This window comes from Pygocentrus nattereri, chromosome 30 (genome assembly GCF_015220715.1).
Source record: "Pygocentrus nattereri isolate fPygNat1 chromosome 30, fPygNat1.pri, whole genome shotgun sequence".
Taxonomy (NCBI): domain Eukaryota; kingdom Metazoa; phylum Chordata; class Actinopteri; order Characiformes; family Serrasalmidae; genus Pygocentrus; species Pygocentrus nattereri.
Genome location: NC_051240.1, coordinates 4,160,657 through 4,182,333, shown reverse-complemented (window position 1 = coordinate 4,182,333; position 21,677 = coordinate 4,160,657). Strand labels below are relative to the sequence as shown.

The 21,677-nt window shown below is 39.9% G+C and overlaps 1 protein-coding gene across 1 annotated transcript; it reads right to left on the bottom strand.

Moving 5' to 3' along the window:
• Positions 1 to 2,260: 2,260 nt before the first annotated feature.
• Positions 2,261 to 19,004, bottom strand: LOC108441888. Its single transcript, XM_017721637.2, has 4 exons — positions 18,887 to 19,004; positions 11,767 to 12,090; positions 9,970 to 10,097; positions 2,261 to 5,150 (listed from the first exon to the last, which is right to left on the bottom strand). The coding sequence occupies exons 1-4, from the start codon at positions 18,945 to 18,947 to the stop codon at positions 4,950 to 4,952; spliced, it is 714 nt and encodes a 237-aa protein (XP_017577126.1). The 5' UTR covers positions 18,948 to 19,004; the 3' UTR covers positions 2,261 to 4,949.
• Between the last annotated feature and the right edge of the window lie 2,673 nt (positions 19,005 to 21,677).

Here is a 21,677-nt window from a genome sequence, read left to right as displayed (position 1 = left end):
TGGTTACCAGTTAAATTTCGCATTGATTATAAAATTCTATTATTGACCTATAAAGCTCTAAACGGGCTCGCCCCTCAGTACCTGAGTGAGCTTCTCTCCCACTATGAACCATCACGCCTACTTAGATCACAAGGTGCTGGTTTACTACTGGTACCTAGAATTAATAAAGTTACATCAGGGGGGAGAGCTTTCTCATACAAAGCCCCCCATCTCTGGAATAATCTTCCTGTTAATGTTCGGGACTCAGACACATCCTCAGTCTTTAAGTCTAGGCTAAAAACTTACTTGTATAGTGGAGCCTTTGGTAATTAGTCTTTCCTGACAGATCTAGACCTGACAGAGTCTCTGCTGCTCTGTTATACTGGGATCTGTGGTCAGTCACTCTTTACAGAACTGACTGTCTTTCCTTTCTCTGTCGAGCTGAATAGCTGCCCATCTTGTGCGTCTGATGCTGTTGCCTCTTCTGCCTTGATCGGGTGCCGCTGCTCACCAGCCTTCTGGACTGGCTTGACCACCACTGAGCTTCTTGCTTTACAACGCTGTGAAATCCTCACCCTCAGATGCTGCTGCTGCATAATCATAAATGAATCAAGTTAATCACTGCTTTTCTTTTTCCCTTTGTACTATAATAAGTTACACTAATAATGTTTGCTATCCAGTGTCGACCGTAGGAGGACGGGTTCCCCTTCTGAGTCTTGGTTCCTCTCAAGGTTTCTTCCTCTTTAGGATGTTTATCCCTGCCACCATCGCCGCTGGCTTGCTCATGGGGGCTCGGACCAGGATTTTCTTTTCTTTTCTTTCTGTAATAATGATTGTTCTGTAAAGCTGCTTTGTGACAACACCTGTTGTAAAAAGCGCTATATAAATACATTTTGCTTGTTTGCTTTCTTGCTGTAGCACGACTATGTGACTAATCAAGTGGTACTCATAGCACTTGTGGTTATGCCAACTGTGTGTTTTTATCTTATTGCGTAAGACATGATTTTATGTCTGCAGCCGCACTACATTACAGGCTTTTTAATTCAGTGACACGGATATCCACTTGTTTTCAGCTAATGATTGTACATTTTATGATTGAATAGATGCCTTTTTCAAAGTATGCATTAATATTTCCACTTTAATTTAATAAACGGCAACAAAAGACAATTTACAGGAAAATACAAACAGTGGAAATGTCAGTTTTGTTGATCAACTAAATAAGATTTTTGCAAGACAGTCAAAAATTTTGCCCAATTCTAGAATAATAATAATAGAAATTAAAGTGAAAATCAGCTGGGTCAGTTTTGAATATCAATGGTAATTATTTTATTTGTGAGTGCTACACTGCATATATAAACCAATACTCTACAGTTCATTAGGAACACTACTCTAATGCTGGACAGGGCCTCCCTTCGCTCTCATCGCAGCCTCAGTTCTTCAAGCTGTTGGAAACATTCCTTTGAGATTTTGGTGCATGTTTATAAAGGCATCACTGGCTATGAATCTCCTGTTCTACCACATCCCAAAGGTATTTTCCAGGATTTGGATCCAGTGACTGGTAAGCTAAGTCATGTTCATAACAGTTTGAGACTTTTGCTTTGTGGCATGGTGCATTATTACGCTGGACAAAGCCATCAACATGGTCAGAAACAATACTCAAACAGGCTGTGGCACTCTAGTGATGATTGATTGGTATTAACAAAACCACATTGTGCCCAGAAAACATTCCTCACCCCATTACACCACCTCCACCAGCCTGGGCTGTTTACACAAGTCACTGATTTCTAACCCTACCATCTGTATGTCTCAGCAGAGATTTATCACACCAGGCTGTTTTCTGCTTGCTTTTGTTTGCTGACAGAAGTGGTGGTCTTCTGCTGTTGTAGCCCATCCACCTCTAGGTTCAACATGTAATGGATTCTGAGATGCTTTTCTGCTTGTCACAATTGTACAGAATGGTCACATGAATTACATCAGCCTTTCTGTCAGCTTGAACCAGTCTTGCCATTCCCCACTGACCTCACTCATCCACAAGGCTTGACTATCTGCAGAACTGCCACTCACTAGATGTTTGTTCTTTATTGCTCCTTTCTGAGTAACTCTAGAGACTCTGTGTGTGAAAATCTCAAGAGATCAGCAGACATAAAAATACTCAAACCAGCCCATCTGGCACCAACAATTATGCCACAGTCAAAATTACTGAGACCACGTTTTTCTCATTCTTGGTGTTCCTAATAAAGTGCTCTGTGAGTGTACACAAGAATACAAGCCAAGATAGAAATGCGTTTTCTTTTTTGTTGTTTTTTTTATTCTTTACTCTTTTATTTAGACAGAACATTGAATAAATCAGTGCAAAAGCTATACATAAAAATGTAAGTTTCTATAAAAATAACTTGGAGCTCATTTATTATCATACACTGTAAAATTCATTTGTTTTTAAGTCAGAATTTAATATTTTGGTGTTACCACTGGGAGTAATTGAAAAGTAATTCATAACAGATCAGAACAATTTATAGGTATCTGACAAAACATTTCTGAGGAAAAAAACCACAGCATATTTGGATGCAGGCCCATAATAAAGAATAATATATATATATATATATATATATATATATATATAACATAACATAACAAGGGGATAAAGTGCTGCATTTATATAATTAAAAATTTAAAAGTGCAAATTTATATAATTCAAATATGTTCATCTTTTCTATATTAATGAGACAATTTACATCAATTCTTAAAACAATTAGCTAGTGGGCTGAATTTTATACACACACACACACACACATATATATATATATTGCTCACTACTCAAATATCAATTGATGGTGAGTTATTAAAAACAGCTGCTGTTTAAAAACAGGTAATGAAACAATTAGTTGCAAAGTTATAAAAATAATTAGCAATTTATTGTTACAAATTTGCAAGTGCGTTATGAAAATGTTAGTTCACTATTTATGAAATAGCAGATAAATTCAAAATAAAACTAGCTATGGATTTTTAACACAGTTAAAACAGCTCCTGGGTTAGAACACTTTTGTTATAAACAGATGCTACATTGTTACCTCTGCTGCTACTGTCTGGCGAGGGGTCAGTAATATCATCACACACGATATCTGGAAAAAGTACGGAACAGCGATAATTTGCACAAATCTGTATTTTCAGCCTTATAATGTCGTTCCTATAGATGTTTGCAGACATGCTAACACTCTAAATATGCATGCTTTGTAGCCTAGCTAATGATTACATGATACTGATTCGCATATAAGGTAGCAGTGTTAGTCGCTAAGCTAAGTGCTGCTGTACACTGCCAGCAGTTTTGTTTTTTTCTATATCTCAGTGCTTGTGCCTCATCTCTGGCAACCATTCTCTGTTTTAGCTTATAACAAGAATATGATATTTGTAACACTAAAAGTCACTGGAGATACTGAACTACGGGACCGTCAAGGGACAGTGCGTTTTTCTTTGAATGGGTTTGGGGCATTTTGGGTAGTCTTTTGTTTCTGGAACCGATCAAACAGCCCAGCCCTATCATGTGTGCCTGGTATTGTGGACGGCACACGACATTAATTGATTAGTATGTAGATCAAACTTTAATCTCCTAAAGTGCAGTGCTTTTAACCACTTTCAGTAGTTAAAGGTCATCTTGTTAAATGAATGATCAAACTAAACGAAGGGGTTTGTGTTTGTAAAAGATCTTTTCATGTCGGAAAAACACATTCCAGTTGCATGAGTTCCTTTAACCGCTTTCCGCAGGGGCCCTAGGGGCCTTTCTGCCAACAGAATGGAACTAAGCTTGGATATTTTTAACTGAGGTATTGAAAAAAGCATTTTTCGTTTGTTATTAGATTAACAAGGAAACTGTTACAAATGTTTTGCGTCTGTGTTGAGCCGCTAGCAAGCAATGATGGGTGAAAGGGGAGGGGTGAGGGGTCTTATATATATATATATATATATATATATATATATATATATATATATATATATAGACACTAGTGCACAAAAACAGCTCAAAAACAGGTGGAAACTGTATTTTATGGCTACTGCAAAAGAAAGAGCTGTTTTTCTGTCCATCATTCTTCAAGCACTGAAGTCTTTATCTGTGTTGTAGAGAATGTGACAGCTTTGAGTCTGGCTTTATTTAGATAGTCCCCTATAGATTATCACCAAAGGCTCAAACTATTAACAAATGGTATCAGCAGTTTCAGGACTAGCATTATGACTGGGTTTTGGGTTGAGATTAAAACTAGGGCCAGGATTAGGGGTCAGATTCAGAGTTTGGGAAAAGTTAAAGGAAAAACAGATATTTAGTTAATTATAAAATAGGTGTAACCTACGAAGCGTGCACTATGAGCTTTTGTTTGAAGTTTTTAACATTTTTAACATCTACGTAATTAAAAAAATATGTATTTAACCATAACAATACAGTCGCTTCTCCATTGGGCTGCAACATGTCATAATAAAAGCCCCTCTCAACAAATCGTGCAATGCACACACACACACCTTCTAAGCCGCTTATCCTTCTGGGTCATGGTCGTGTAATGCATCTGTTGCTCAAATGAATATATCAGCTTTTTAAAATTTTTAGCAATTCAATATCCAAAAGAGGCTAAAATGTTTAAAGATTTCAGATTTTGGGGTAATTTTAAGACAGCTATGGTTAAAAGATCCTTAATTGTCCAAATTTCTTAAAACAGATATGAATAGTTTGGTCAGTTCCATGATTTTTGTTGAATTTATAAGGTAAATAAGTTACATATCCTCTACAGAGAACACACTTCTGCACACTTTAATGCACAAGATAACATATTGGGGGGAAAAATAACATAAAATGTGACCTGTGAAAAAATTTTTGTATTTTATATTTTTTACTATGTTAAACTCTAAAACTGCACTAAAACTGAGTGCTAACTAAGTTTCAGCAGAGGATGTGTAAACTTATTTTCACTTAAATAATCAACAAAACATCACTGGGGACGGAAAGTGGGATCAGCACGTTCATACGGGGATTCAGTAAATGGTTTGTGTGCATGCATGGTGCTGGTCTGGTACGCAGGGTTGATGAGTGTGTGTGCTGCAGGATGACGGCGTCCCCGCATATCCTCATACACTCCGTCTTTAGCACGGCGAGGGGGTGCAAAGTTTCCATGCTCACAGCATCGCTTCATCTGTGGAGAAAACACACACAAAACTCTCACACTTAAACTCAAAACACCAGAAAAATACATACATACGCACACAAAACATGTATGTGGATTTCCCCTGCTCTGACTTACACCAGCTTAGAGGAAGACAGCCTGCGCTCACTTTCAGAAAAGCGTTAAAGAAAAAATGACACACACAGGCCGTTTACAGCCAGTCTAAGTGTTTTTACCAAAAACGTCCACTTTATGTTCCAGTACTTTTTTACATTCTCATGTTTATCTTTTAACAAAGTTAGTGTCACTTCAGGCCTGTAGTGATGTCCTCCTGTTAGTCTAGCTTGTCTCTGTCATGCTGAGCACATCACCTTGTTACTGTTTTCTTGTAGCTAAAGTCTTTCTGCATCCAGAAATATCGGTGACAGTTTCAGTGTTCTAAAAAGCTCAGTTGTTCAGAGTGCTGCCACATCAGAGGGTTTTCCATCAAAAATCTGTTCCAGAGCCCCTCTCTCGAGGACTTGTAATTTAACAATATATACCGCTTATAAAAGGTCTGGCATTATGATTGCATTTAACAATACACAAACAACAGCTTTACCGGGAAAGTCAGAGAGGAATCAGCTGAGGGTGGTTGATGTGCAGTGGTACAGGAAAACCCTCTGATGTGGCAGCACGACTGAGCTTTTTAGAACACTGAAACTGTCACAGATATTTTTGGATGCAGAAAGACTTTAGCTACAAGAAAACAGAAACAAGGCCATGTGCCTGTACATTGGGGTTTTCTCCGGTGGACGAGAGGGTTATTTCCCTGCGCCTTCGGGTCGGGGAACGGGGTCTGACTATTGTCTGTGCTTATGCACCGAATGGCAGTTCAGAGGGTCCGGCCTTCTTGGAGACCCTGGAGGGGGTACTGGAAAGTGCCCCCTACGGGGACTCCATTATCTTGCTGGGTGACTTCAACGCTCATGTGGGCAATGACAGGGAGACCTGGAAGAGCGTGGTTCGGAGGAACAACCTCCCCAACTTGATCCTGAGTGGTGTTTTGTTATGGGAGTTCTGTGCTCACCACAGTCTGTCCATAACAAACACCATGTTCGAATACAAAGGTGTGCATAAGTGCACGTGGCATCAGGACACCTTATGGCCGCAGTTCGTTGATCGACTTCATAGTTGTGTCATTGGATTTGCAACCATGTGTTTTGGACACCCGGGTGAAGAGAGGAGCGGAGCTGTCAACCAATCACCACCTAGTGGTGAGTTGGATCAGATGGCGGGGGAAAATACTGGACAGACCTGGCAAACCCAAACAAGCTGTGAGGGTCTGTTGGGAACGTCTGGCAGAGGAACCTACCAGAAAGATCTTCAACTCCCACATCTGACAAAGCTTCGACTGCATACCGAGGGAGGCCAGTGACGTCGAGTCCGAGTGTGCCCTGTTCCGTGCCTCCATTGTCGATGCAGCCGATCGGAGCTGTGGCCGCAAAGTCATAGCTGCCTGTCGTGGCGGCAATCCCTGAACCTGTTGGTGGACACCTCAGGTAAAGGAAGCCATCTGAAGAAAGAGTCCTATCGGGCCTGGTTGGCTTGTGGGACTCTGGAGGCTTCTGCGGTTGCTGAGGCAAAAACTCGGGTGTGGGAGGAGTTTGGTGAGGCCATGGAGAAAGACTATCGACAGGCACAGAGAAGGTTCTGGCAAACTGTCAGGTGCCTCAGGAGAGGAAAGTGGTTCCCAACCAACACTGTATATAGTGGGACTTTGGGGCTGCTGACTTCGACTGAGGATGTCGTTGGACGGTGGAAGAAATACTTCAACGATCTTCTCAATCCCACCAACGATCCTTCCCTAAAGGAGGCAGAGCTTGGAGATCTGAGTGAGGGTCTGTCCATCACTTGGCTGAGGTAACCAAGGTAGTTGGAAAACTCCTTGGTGGCAGAGCACCGGGGGTGGATTAGATCTGCCCGGAATACCTGAGAGTATGGAGAGATCTGGATGTTGTAGGGCTGTCCTGGCTGACACGCCTCTGCAACATCACGTCGACATCTGGGGCGGTCCCCCTGGAATGGCAGACTGGGATGGTGGTCCCGCTTTTTAAGAAAGGGGACCGGAGGGTGTGTTCCAACTATCGGGGGATCACACTTCTCAGCCTACCCGGTAAGGTCTATGCAGGGGTACTGGAGAAGAGAGTCCGACCGAGCCAGTATGTATTATTAAATGCTATCAAACGTTGCTTGGCTTTCTACATCCAGTATGTATTGATAAATGCCATCAAACGCTGCTTGGCCGTCTACGTCCAGTATGTATTGTCAAATGCTATCAAACGCTGCTTGGCCTTCTACGTCCACTATGTATTGTCAAATGCTATCAAACGCTGCTTGGCCTTCTACGTCCAGTATGTATTGTCAAATGCTATCAAACGCTGCTTGGCCTTCTACGTCCAGTATGATTTGTCAAATGCTATCAAACGCTGCTTGGCCTTCTACGTCCACTATGTATTGTCAAATGGTATCAAACGCTGCTTGGCCGTCTACGTCCAGTATGTATTGTCAAATGCTATCAAACGCTGCTTGGCCTTCTACGTCCAGTATGTATTGTCAAATGCTATCAAACGCTGCTTGGCCTTCTACGTCCAGTATGTATTGTCAAATGCTATCAAACGCTGCTTGGCCTTCTACGTCCAGTATGTATTGTCAAATGCTATCAAACGCTGCTTGGCCTTCTACGTCCAGTATGTATTGTCAAATGCTATCAAACGCTGCTTGGCCTTTTACGTCCACTATGTATTGTCAAATGCTATCAAACGTTGCTTGGCCTTCTACGTCCAGTATGTATTGTCAAATGCTATCAAACGTTGCTTGGCCTTCTACGTCCAGTATGTATTGTCAAATGCTATCAAACGCTGCTTGGCCTTCTACGTCCACTATGTATTGTCAAATGCTATCAAACGCTGCTTGGCCTTCTACATCCACTATGTATTGTCAAATGCTATCAAACGCTGCTTGGCCTTCTACGTCCACTATGTATTGTCAAATGCTATCAAACACTGCTTGGCCGTCTACGTCCACTATGTATTGTCAAATGCTGTCAAATGCTATCAAACGCTGCTTGGCTGTCTACGTCCAGTATGTGTTGTCAAATGCTATCAAACGCTGCTTGGCCGTCTACGTCCACTATGTATTGTCAAATGCTATCAAACACTGCTTGGCCGTCTACGTCCACTATGTATTGTCAAATGCTGTCAAATGCTATCAAACGCTGCTTGGCTTTCTACATCCAGTATGTATTGATAAATGCCATCAAGCGCTGCTTGGCCTTCTACGTCCACTATGTATTGTCAAATGCTATCAAACGCTGCTTGGCCTTCTATGTCCACTATGTATTGTCAAATGCTATCAAACGCTGCTTGGCCGTCTATGTCCAGTATGTGTTGTCAAATGCTATCAAACGCTGCTTGGCCGTCTACGTCCACTATGTATTGTCAAATGCTGTCAAATGCCATCAAACGCTGCTTGGCTGTCTACGTCCAGTATGTGTTGTCAAATGCTATCAAACGCTGCTTGGCCGTCTACGTCCACTATGTATTGTCAAATGCTGTCAAATGCTATCAAACGCTGCTTGGCCGTCTACGTCCACTATGTATTGTCAAATGCTATCAAACACTGCTTGGCCGTCTACGTTCACTATGTATTGTCAAATGGTATCAAACACTGCTTGGCCGTCTACGTCCACTATGTATTGTCAAATGCTATCAAACACTGCTTGGCCGTCTACGTCCACTATGTATTGTCAAATGCTGTCAAATGCTATCAAACACTGCTTGGCCGTCTACGTCCACTATGTATTGTCAAATGCTGTCAAATGCTATCAAACGCTGCTTGGCCTTCTACATCCACTATGTATTGTCAAATGCTATCAAACGCTGCTTGGCCTTCTATGTCCACTATTTATTGTCAAATGCTATCAAACGCTGCTTGGCCTTCTATGTCCACTATGTATTGTCAAATGCTATCAAACGCTGCTTGGCCGTCTATGTCCAGTATGTGTTGTCAAATGCTATCAAACGCTGCTTGGCCGTCTACGTCCACTATGTATTGTCAAATGCTGTCAAATGCCATCAAACGCTGCTTGGCTGTCTACGTCCAGTATGTGTTGTCAAATGCTATCAAACGCTGCTTGGCCGTCTACGTCCACTATGTATTGTCAAATGCTGTCAAATGCTATCAAACGCTGCTTGGCCGTCTACGTCCACTATGTATTGTCAAATGCTATCAAATACTGCTTGGCCGTCTACGTTCACTATGTATTGTCAAATGGTATCAAACACTGCTTGGCCGTCTACGTCCACTATGTATTGTCAAATGCTATCAAACACTGCTTGGCCGTCTACGTCCACTATGTATTGTCAAATGCTGTCAAATGCTATCAAACACTGCTTGGCCGTCTACGTCCACTATGTATTGTCAAATGCTGTCAAATGCTATCAAACGCTGCTTGGCCTTCTACATCCACTATGTATTGTCAAATGCTATCAAACGCTGCTTGGCCTTCTATGTCCACTATTTATTGTCAAATGCTATCAAACGCTGCTTGGCCTTCTACATCCACTATGTATTGTCAAATGCTATCAAACGCTGCTTGGCCTTCTATGTCCACTATTTATTGTCAAATGCTATCAAACGCTGCTTGGCCTTCTACGTCCACTATGTATTGTTAAGTGCTATCAAACGCTGCTTGGCCGTCTATGTCCACTATGTATTGTTAAGTGCTATCAAACGCTGCTTGGCCTTCTACACCTGGAATGTATTGTTAAATGACATGAAACCGTGCTTGTGTGGGAGATATACAGACCTTCGGTATTATCAACAGCAGAATGATGGTGGCAAACATCATAAGAAAAGATGCTCCAACACTGACGATGATCAGAGTCAGAGTGTTGTTCTCCTTCTTCTTTTCTTCATTTGCACAGTTTTCGTTTCCTGTAGTAAAGAACATGCACACTGGTCAGTTCAGCCAGAGCAAATAGGCTGATAGGCTAATAATAGTGTTATCTATTCTTCTAATCAATTCTCACATTGATTCATTACTTCAGTTTACTTAAAATATGCAAACTATTACTTGAGGAATACATTTGTCATGCAACATGTACTGTTTTCATAACTATACAGATCAATGAAACAATAAGCCAGTCAATCAATCAATACAGGTAGATAGTCATGGAGAACGGGGCAAAACTGCATTTTGTTTTTTGCTAAATGATTCCAGAAGTATTTGAGGAAGATTAATAGTTTAATATCTCTGCTACAAATAAAAAAAAAGCACAAGCTTTGCAGCTTCTGCTGTTTATAAACAATTCAGCCGAAAGTGATGTGGCAGCTCACACCAATGGGTGGGGTTACATTTAACAGACTGTCTGTAAAGTTACTTGTTGTAACTCGGTGTTATTGTATTGCATGTCTTATACATTCAGTACAGCTCTGTGTTGTTCGAGCCAGACAAGCTTTCCAACCTACATATTCATCAAAATAAAAATAATGTGTGAAAAGTGTCAAATTCGCTTCTGACCACAAAGTAGACCAGCAAAGATTGGCTATATCTGTTATAAATGTGTATGTGGGGATATGTAGTTCTGATCGTTTACTTTGGGGCTTTTAGTTGTAACAGTGTGGAGGCTGTACTGTAGCCTGGCAAGCTCTCACTGAATATCTACATGCACTCAATAGTCCAATAAATGCAGAAAATCAGATTTCGTCAGTAATCCGATCAACATGTTTACATGCACTTGAATGGTCTACACGAGTCAGGCAGTAATCAGATTTCTGCTTTGCTACCAGCCAATGAACTCAAAAATGAAGACGTGACATAGACGTAACGCAAACTCAAACATCGCACCACTTTACCTGAAAAGGTAAATATACGTCATCTAGAAGATGAAGAATTTTTAAATCCTTCATTTCATCAAGCATGTAGTTTGTTTCAGCATCAGTCCAAAAATGTTTTACTGCATCTCGCAGTAGCGCTGCTTGCTTATTTCTGGTACCGCAGTCTGTTCTCGCATGTGCACAGACAGAGAAATCGGAAAGAGTAGTAAGAGTGAATGAATAATCAGATAACTGCAGAAATCTGACTGTGATCGGATTATAGAGTGCATGTAAACACACTCATTGTGAGCGGTTTACCTGCTTTTAAATGCTGCTATGTTACACAACTCGACAGCAGGCTCGTGTCACTGCTAAGTTGAAAGCAGTATGCCACCCAAAATATGCAGCCAAGAGCAGCTCTGTGGTCAGAAATTGACCTCTAATTAGGTTCAAGAGGGTTGCAAACACAAACTGTGCATCAACACATGAGCTGCAGTCTATAACTGTACATCTGACAAAGTGTCCACAGGAACATTCTGCGAAACTCAAGCTCTGTCTTATAAGGTAATCTAATGTAGGGTCAGTACTTCCTCACTATAGTGTTGCTTTAATGCAATTATAGGATGCATAAAAAACAGGCAACTCAAGGCCTGTTTTGGGTTCGGATTAACCCTAATCTTTCTGGATTACTCTAACTCTAAAGGCCAATAATAACTTTCTAAATAATGCATATTTCACAGTTTTTGCCATCATATTATGGAAACAAAGACAGAGCAACTGTGCTTACCTGATACCACCAACAGAGTCTTCTCTTTGCTGTCATAGTTCTTGTCCTCTTTATTAAACACACACCAATAAACTCCAGTGTCCGATATGCTCAAATTTAAGATGGACACAGCAAAGGTGTCCAGCTTTTTGTTTGTCTCCAATCGGTTTTTGAAAGGTTCTCTGGGGGTGAACGTGCCGTCTTTATACAAGTAGGTCACTTTCTTTTCATCTGTGTCCAGCTGGTGATACATGTACACTCCATCCTGCGGCACATTCTGGTCAGGATTGGTGCAGTTGACAGTAACCGTCTCACCAACTCTTGCAGATAAAAACACATATTTTTCTAATGAAAGAAAAAAAAAAAAAAAAAACCTGTTAATATTTTATCTGCACCTAAAAAGCCAAAACAATATATTTTTGCAGTCTAGGGACACTATGATAGCAAAGCATGGTTAGTGGTAACATTAGTGTTGGAATGTTTTTCCTTTGAGTTCTTTAAACGTTGAAGTTTCGTGTGTAAATGTGCAGACAGTCTTTTACAGGCAGAAGAGTCACTATCGATCCATTCAATATTGACGGCATCAAACAGCTGAAAACATTGCAGAGCTAGTTCGTGTTTGACTCTGACCAGCCAAAATCATCAGTAACAACCACTGTACTCTGAGCTTGGCCCCTTCTGTTCTTCGTGGGAGAGTATAGCATTCTTTTAGTCAGCGCTAACAAGATGTGTGAATTCTTAAAACCACACATCTCACAGCTAGAGCTGCTTCTCACCACAGGACAGCATTAGTCACAGTACATTAGACAAAACTTGGATGGACGAAAAAGACACAAGTTAAAATAAACTCTAAAAATCATAGCATTTTAAATGCGAACTGTGTACGATTAGCGTCAGTGGAAGAACAGTTCTACTGCTGCAGTCTCCCCTAACAGTAAACAGTATCAGTGCTGGGGATAATTTCATATTTATTCAAGTTGTAGTTGTTTTTCTTTGTGTTGCAAAAAAGTACAAAGTTCACTGAACAGTCTACTGTAAAAATGAAAGCGGTCAAAACTAATTTAAGGTCATTTCTTTAACTGCTGAATCTCAACGAGTTCACCCAACTCAAGCGTCGGTCAAAAGTGACTCAATCCCACTAGAAATGTACTCTTATTAGGCTCCCACTCATGGAGCCAGCTTAGCTCCTGATATGGGGGGGGGGCAGTAAGTGCTTGATGATACTACTTTAAAGGGATCCCGAGTGATTCAATCCTACAAGCATTCACCCTAACATCATAAGCAATGGTGCAGGAATTACATAAAGTAATCCATTACAAGTTACCAATAACTTCTCTCAAAATGTAATGAGATTACAGATTACATCTTGGAAAAATAATCTCACTACTTTACTTCTGAGGTTCTCTCAAAAGCCAAGTGGACACTGTTAAATATTAGAAATACATACATATAATATATATATATATACACCATATTTTGAAGGCAGCGCTGAGTTTATTGTTTTATTGTTTTAATGTTTATTTGTTAACTGTCTAAATAAGAGAAAAGCCTTTAGCATTTTACTTATAATGTAAATCAATAAAACTAGACGTTTTTCCAAGTTATTTTGGCCATTTCTTTTGGTTTATTCGTCATGAAATCTACACACAGTGTAAGGGGCAACAGGCATTTTCAAATGATGTGAAAAACTGAAAAACGACAAAATTGGAGATGCAAGGTTTTCTTCTGACAACAGCGATATATTTTCCCTCTCGTGAAAAACTGTAAGTGCAAGGAACTGAAGACGTTTCTGTGAGTGCGTATGCAGTATTAACTCAACAGTACAACAAGGGCACACTAAAAGATGGTTCTTCAAGGGTTCTTTAGTAAAGAAAATGCACATTCAGCAAACCCTTTGGGGTTTTTTGCATTAGAGGAACCTGTTTGAAAAGCATTCTATATGACACCAAAAGGGGTCCTTCCATAGTTAAGATGTCAAGCCTGTGGGTCCGTATTCTTTATTAAAGAACCCTCGCAGAACCATCTTTATTAAGTGTAAGTAAGCATAGATCTAATCAGGCAATTTGTCCACTTCAGGGCTGTACTGTAATAGCGGCATTCATTGAACAAGAAAAGACAAGTTGTTAATTATGGTTATTAATATGACAGTCATCAGTTAAATGTTATGATTGTGACCGCTCTACCTGCGGATGTTCACCTATTTTGGGGCGTTGGTTATGATGGTGTATGTGTTCGCATGTGTGTGGTTTGTGTGCAACTAAGACAAGTATGTGTCCACTTGCCACTTCGCCTCTCTGCACCCTTTTCGTGTGAGTTAAGCGCTCTGCCTCATTGTGCGGTTTGCGGTGCAGAGCATCTGCCTTGTGACGAAAACGTTCTGAAGAATTTATTCTTCTACAATTGAATGTGCAGCCACACGGCATTGTCCATCAGATAGTGTCAGACTGATTTTTATCATGAAGGGCATTCTGCGGATGAAGTCTTGTATGAGTGAAGGTTTCAGATTAGGAGTCAGATTAGACAGATTGTTGAGTTTATGAGTGTCTCACATTCACAATCAGAGTCGCGCAGTCAGCACACGCACACGGCAATCACACACAAGCACATGCAGAATCTACACAGAGAAATGTATGATTTCAATGCATAATTGTTGACATACTGTGTTCTTTTAACGATGTACAAGTCAGAAACTTCCAGAATATTCCAAAATTTACAAATCATTAAATGCGTTGCACTGTTTCATTAGAGGAAAAAGACATTATTACACTCTGCCTAAATGGGTCCCTTCTCATGGCCTAAAGATTTATGGTTTATTATATAACCCCAGGGAAGAGGTTTGTGATTTGGCAAAATGACATACCACGATACGTCAGCACTTTTTATATGATTTACAATATTTATTTTTCAGATATCTGATAAGTTAGAGCAGGCAAAGAAAGCCAACGTTGTGAAAATACTACCAAAAACTTTGAACCCTTTGAAATCCCAGGCTTACTGCATACTACAGCTTCTTATTCAGTAACCACAGGGACTTCAGGGTTCATTCATTCATTCATTCATTCCATTCATTAAATTTGAATTTTTTAATCACACAAGCAGTTGCAAAGTGTTTAAATACTGCAGATACACATGATAAGTTAAGAAAGCATATTGTGACATTTTGTGATGTAGTTTATCACAATAATGATGCATATTGTCCTATTGCCCAGCTCTATACTCTTAAAATGATGGTTCTTCAAGGTTCCTTACTAAAGAAAATGTTTCTATATGGAGCCATGAACACTCACTAGGCTCTTCGCATGGTTAAAGGGTTCTTTGCATCATGAAATGGTTCTTCAGATTGAGGGAGAATGTGCTGTAGATGGTTCTATATAGAACTTTTTTGAAAGGGGTTCTATTTAGGACCAAAAAAGGGTTTTCAATCATAGCAATGTCAAGCTGGTAACAATAAAAGAACCCTTTTTGGTGCTATAGAGAATCATTTTCTTTACTAAAGAACCATCTTTATTTGGCGTGTACTCCGGGGTTCACTGCAGTGATGAAAAAGCTGTCTATGGAAAAATGCTTAGTAATTTAGTTATTGAACTCATTTACTATTTAAATGGTTCCTCAGGGTGACTTTGCTAAAGGAGTAATGCTTTACAGTTATTCATTTTAAGACACATGCTATACAATGTGTTCAAAACTTTTACTACTTCTTAATAATAATAACAATAATAATAATAATAATAATAATAATAACAATAATAACAATAATAATAATAATAATAATAATAATAAAAACATTATATCCACGTTCAAACAACATGAAATCACTCTGCTGTTGGTTTTAATGACTTTCTCTTTGATATTACTTAATAAATGTATTTACACTGTAAAAAACGTCTGAACAGCTCAACCTACAAAAAATACTTCGTATGGTAACAAGCAGCTGAACTAGTTTAATTCCAATCAAAACAATTCATTTGATCTCAATACATTAAATGAAATAAACCACGTGACAATGTTACCACATGAAATGTTTTTAGGTTGATCCGACAAGCTATTTTTACAATGTGGGTCAGTTGTGCCGTTTCAGTGAAATTCAGTCAGTTGCCAGCTTTCCTTCATTAGTCTTTGTTTGGTCTGTGTGATCTTGTTGAGTAAAATGCAGCCTTTCCCACAGGCTTTTTGTGACTGTATTTGCATACTGTTTTACTTGTTTGACTCATCCTGTCTGTGTTTTTTCCCCTGACTTACCTTCCACTATGTAAATCTTTCTTATACCACACGCTTAACCACCGAGCCACAGTGATGATGGCTGAAAAGGTGAGATTCCCACACCCTGTACACAGTGAAAAAGTTACACACACATCTTCTAAGACGCTTCTCCTTCTGGAGAAGTGCTGGAGCCTATCCCAGCTGTCATCAGGTGGAAGGCAGAGTACATCCTGGACAGGTCGCCAGTCCATCGCAGGGCGTGGAATAGTTACGCAGCTTTTAAACTTAAAAAAAAGTACATTTCTAGTTCATTGAACTTTTAATTTTGAGGCAAATTTGTATTTGACATGTTTTAACATATTTGAAGTGCAGTGAACTCAACATTTCAAGTTGACCTGATTACTTACTTTAAGTTTAAAAGCTGCATCGTTTTTTATAGTGTACTGCTGAGTGTGATTCTAAGCCAGCTCAGTAGTAACAACTAAACTTTGCGGATCTAATTGAAAGTTTTTGACTAATGTTGCTTTTTCTACCTTCCAAAAAAAGTTTTTTCAGTGGTTCATCTATATAGAACTACTCAAAGAATGATTTGAGGCAGTTCTTCAGATTGACTGAAAATGTGTTGTAAATGTTCCTCTGTAGAACCTGTTTGAAAATGGTTCTATAAAGCACCAAAAAGGGCATGGCTATTGTTATGATGTTAAGCTTGTGTAGAACAGAAGAACCCTTTTTTCGGTGCTATACAGAACCATTTTTACAACACAAAACCACATTCCTGATCTGAGGAACCATTTCACCATGCAAAGAACCATTTAAGAATGCAAGTCGTTCTGTATGGAACCACTGTCTTTACTGAAGAACCATTTTTTCAGAGTGTAGTTTAATTAGTGGAACATTTATTTCACTCAGTTGTTTGTCATTTATTCAAATTCACAAAGTTACTCAACTGACACTGTGTATTGGAAGCTACTTAACATGGTTATTTAGAACCACTTGACATTTTATAACCAACATTTTATTTGTTTTGAGTGTATAAGAAGGAACTTCTGGAGTTGCTTAAAAGGAGTGCTTTTAAACATCTCCAGAAGAGCTGTAGAATGTGTGTGTGTGTGTGTGTGTGTGTGTGTGTGTGTGTGTGTGTGTGTGTGTGTGTGTGTGTGTCGCAGTCAGACTTACTTTTAAGTCTTTAGTAGCTTTATTTTAGCTTATTTTTAGCTTAGACTTATTATTAGCTGGACGCTTTGCATCCTGCAAAAGTGAACACTACTAAACGCCTGTCAGCTTCAAAAAATGAGCCTTTTATTATAGAAAATCCTTCAGTCTGAAGGACAGAACTGAAGTGCTACATGCAATAAATATTGTGTTTATAAGAAAGAAGCTAAACAGCTTGAAACATTTGGCTGCAGTTTATATAGAATGTAAGCTAAGCCATCTAGCAAAGCAACTAATCCAAGCTGAAACTTTCATAGGTTCCAGTTAGCTGGAAGACTGGTTAGTGAAACTAATATCCAGCTTCATTCCTTCAAACACCACATTCACTGTTAGCGCCTCATTCTGTACATCATCTCGAATGAAAGGCTCTTTATTTGAAGCTGAGGCTGCAGGACAGGACGGCTCATTAAGAGCAGTGCACACTTCAAACATTAAACTCAAAGCTGAGTGAGCCTTCCTCACTGCATAAAGGAAGACAACTGTTTAACTACAACTGTACCATAATGCTTATTTATATTGCATCAAAATTCAGCGTTAAACAGACAGAATTGGTCCAAACTTCCATAATAAATTAAGGATGTTTTCCTTCTCCTGCAAAGTTAGAATTTTGGAGATATGATGCTATGTTATGTTTTGGATGCTGGTATGCTGGTCACCAGCAAAACCAGCATATTATTGCCTTGTATTAGAAGTCTGTTTTTTCAGCCCCACTCCCACCCACTCCCGTGAGATTCGATCCCGCTCCCGCCTGTTCAGTCCTGTACACATCCACATTCTAATCACAAATACATTATACAAATATAGTATTTGTAGTGCTGAGCACTGTGAAAGACATACAGACATTCCTGTTTCCAGACAGATAAATGGTCTCTTCAGTCATGCTGTTCAATAGAAATATAATTTCTTAATGTACATGGCATATTTGTTTATCCTGGAAAGCATTCTGACATCTGATTAGACAAAAGCCTGGTAGACCAACAGGGAAATCTGTCTGCAGCACAGAATGTTTAACTACAGTTTTGTCATGAATTACATAAAACCGCCTCTTTAAGTTATAATAAGGTCTGCCTGTTGTTTACGTGATTGGTTGCTTGAGAATGATTATATTCATCACTATTTATTGTATCAGGTCCTGTGGGAGTGCAGACCTCTACCTTGTATCTTCAAATCTGCCCTTTCATTTTTTGAAAATCCAAAGTTCACAATGAACCAACTAATAGAAATGGTCCAAAGTACTTGGGGGGGAAAATCTTGTGACAAAAATCTTTTTATCTTTGTTTTCATTCTCCTGTAAGATTTCCATTTTGGAGATAACAGATTTTGCTCCAAAAGCAGCAATGCTCAATGACCAGCTATTCCAGCAAAAAACAGCTTACTGACTATCTTCCTATTTTTTGAAGACATTACTCACAGTCTGTCTGCTTATCTGATCTGGTCGGTAGGTTACATGTCACACATGTGTGCACTCGCCAAGACTAAAGTTCATATTCGTGTTTCAAATTAAGATTAGCTGCTCTAATTCAATCAGTTCTGCTTGGATTTTTTTTCACAAGTCGTAAGGCATCAAGCACAGAGTTGAGATGCGAGTCAGTCTGAGACCTCATGTCCCATAGTGAAACTAAAAGTGCTCATTTATTATTTGCCACTAATGTCCTAATAGGAACTGTTCATATCATTTCGTCCCTGATTATCTATTAAAAGTCTGGTAGTGGTGCTGAAGCAGACGTACCTGAAGTGCAGCTGTTACAGAGGAACAACAGGGCGAGTGCGTGCTGGAGAGAAAACGCCATCTCTGCTGACACTTACACTCTGTCTGCCAGGACTCTACAGTGCTACAGACTCTACAGGAAACCTCACTAACAACGTCTTCCACTTGTTGCAGCCGTCTGCCTCACTTGGTCTGACGTGCAAAGTCCAGGTGCCTCCGCTTCCTAAGCATTTACATTCTAATATTGCCCAAGTAACCACAACTGAATACAAGCTGCCTGACCAATTTTGTTACAAGTGAAGTATTACTGATGAACTATCGCTAATAAGAAAGTAAAAATTTTGGTAATATTTTATTTTAAGAGTGTTAGTAGATGCTTAAGTTTAAGGCTCCTTGTCTTTAACTAGCTTGCTTAGCTTTTTGCGTATTGTTAAATGCCATTCAAAAGCTGTGTTGCCTTCTATAATGTATTGTAACAGTATGTATTGTTTTATACCACTAAGCGTTTCTAAGCCTTGTTCAGCTAGTATGTGTTTTTAAACACAACTCAATACTGCTAAGCCTTCTACAGCCAGTATGTATTGGTAAACACCAAACATGCAAGGCCTTCTACCGCCAGTGTGGATGGTTGAATGCCATTGAACACTATAAGGCCTTCTACAGCCACAGTGTATTGTTTCTTTGCCCACCAACCCACCTGCTGCATCAATTTGACGCATCCAATTTCACCCACTATGAGAGTTAAGAATCCCCCGGTCACAGATACCACCAGGGACCTGCATACTCCCGCTAATGCTACATCACTTGAAAGCTGAACAAGCTTGGAAGGAAGTGCCAACTGCAAGATCTGTTAAGACAGCTAACAGACACCTGCGCTGATTAGCATCACGCTGAGTGATGGGGGTAGACGAGGACCATCCTGCCCACCCAGAGATCGAGACCATCTGTGTTCTCTTGGATTCCCAGCCAAGGATGGCTGTAGCAGCATCAGGGATTAAATTTGTAGTCTCCTGGTAAGCGAGTTAATGTTTAGAAGGTTGCGGCACTTGGGAGCCCAGAATGTGTGTACTGTTAAACTCCAATGAACAACGCAAGGCCATCTACAGTTAGTACGTATTGTTAAATGCCATGGAGCACTATGAGCCCTTCTACACTGCTTTATATGACAGCTGTTGACTTCTGCTGGCAAGCGTTTGTTTCTTGAAGAAAAACAGGAGTGAAGACTTGAGGAAAAAGAAGTTTAATGAACGAGCGTCTTCCCACCAAGTGAGTCTGCTTAGACCAGTTGTCTCTTTGTCTCAACGACCCCAAAAGTTCCCCACCGCCACTTGATGCCCGGCTGCCTCTACCTTTGTAATTAAAATCGAGATGTTGAGGTCCACCCAGGAATGTACAGTCTCCCCTGTTGCTAGATTTGGAGGTATAGATAACCAGGTGTCAAGATAGCCTAACCATTGGGGGTCGTTACATGACAAAGGGCCGCTCGCCACAGCCCCCACACATCGCCCAAGAAAAGACATGAGATTATCCCAAATGCTGGCAAGAAAAATACTTACAAAAGTTGATATTTACACATTTGCACTTTCCATTTTAGATACAAAATCTCAAAAGTACTGAAGAGTAAGAGAAAGATAAACAAAGCATTAGAAAGATGAACATTCATGGTCTATACATGGAACAATATAAGAAGCAAAGCTCCCTGAAAATAACTGAATTCACCTCTTCAGGCAAATACCAAGGTAAACATCCCATTACACTCATTACACTCATTCACACCTCGTTTCTCAGTCACTCAGTCACGCTCTATTTAACCTTCTGCACTTCTGTTTTTTCTTCCTTAACTTGGAAGAAACCGTGCTTAGTTCATGTAAATGTTTTGTTTCAGCCTTTTCTGTGGTACTACCTCATTCTCTTAGTTTACTTACTAAGCTGTAGTCAGTTTGCAGCTCAAATTAGCATCTTTGTACTGTTAAAGGAGATCAAGTAAACAAACCTGCATTTTCCCAGCCAGTTTCACATCTGCGCTATTTGCCACTGAAACATTCCATTCTAGAAACTGTGAAACATTAATTCTTTGCTGTTTCGATGCATTTTCCTTTCAGATATCAGTGTGATTCAACAGGCTGTTGGGAAAGTAGAGTGTCATTGATCACTAGAACAACCACATCCACAACCCTTCACAACGTCACCACCACCTCTCATGTTCACAAAGTGGATTTCACAAAAAAAACAACACTTAAATGTGCCATCATTGAACGCCAGGTTTCCACTGAGTCACGTTTTCAAGCCCTAGATTGTACAGGCACCTTAGTTACTGTATTTCAGTTTAAATGATAACATGATGTGCCCCCCGGATCAATGTTTGCATCCCCTTTGCAGCTGAAGATGCCAGTTCTTGGCTGAAAATTGCAATTAGGAAGCTACATGAGTGACGTTTCAACTCGAGCTTTTTTGACATTAAGGAGCAATTTGCTCAATTTAAAAAATATATATAATAAAATTAACAAAAATTCTGAAAAGAATGTGAAATTTAACTAAAGTTAGCATGGTTCCCAGAGGTTTGGAAAGCATGGCCATGTGAGCAGCCACGCGTGGAGGCTCATGGTAGGTGCGTGCCCTATTAAAAAGGGGACGTTTATATGTTGCTGTTTGTTATTGTAAATATGTGTGATGTGTTATTTGTGTTGTTTTGCTTTGTGTTCTGGGTTGGGGTGCAGGTTTTGTTTGTGTTGGGTGTTGGTCTTCCATCAGGGTGAAGCCTGCGGCTGGTGGTGACTTCCCCCACAAGTTCAGTGCTCTGTATGTCTTTTTG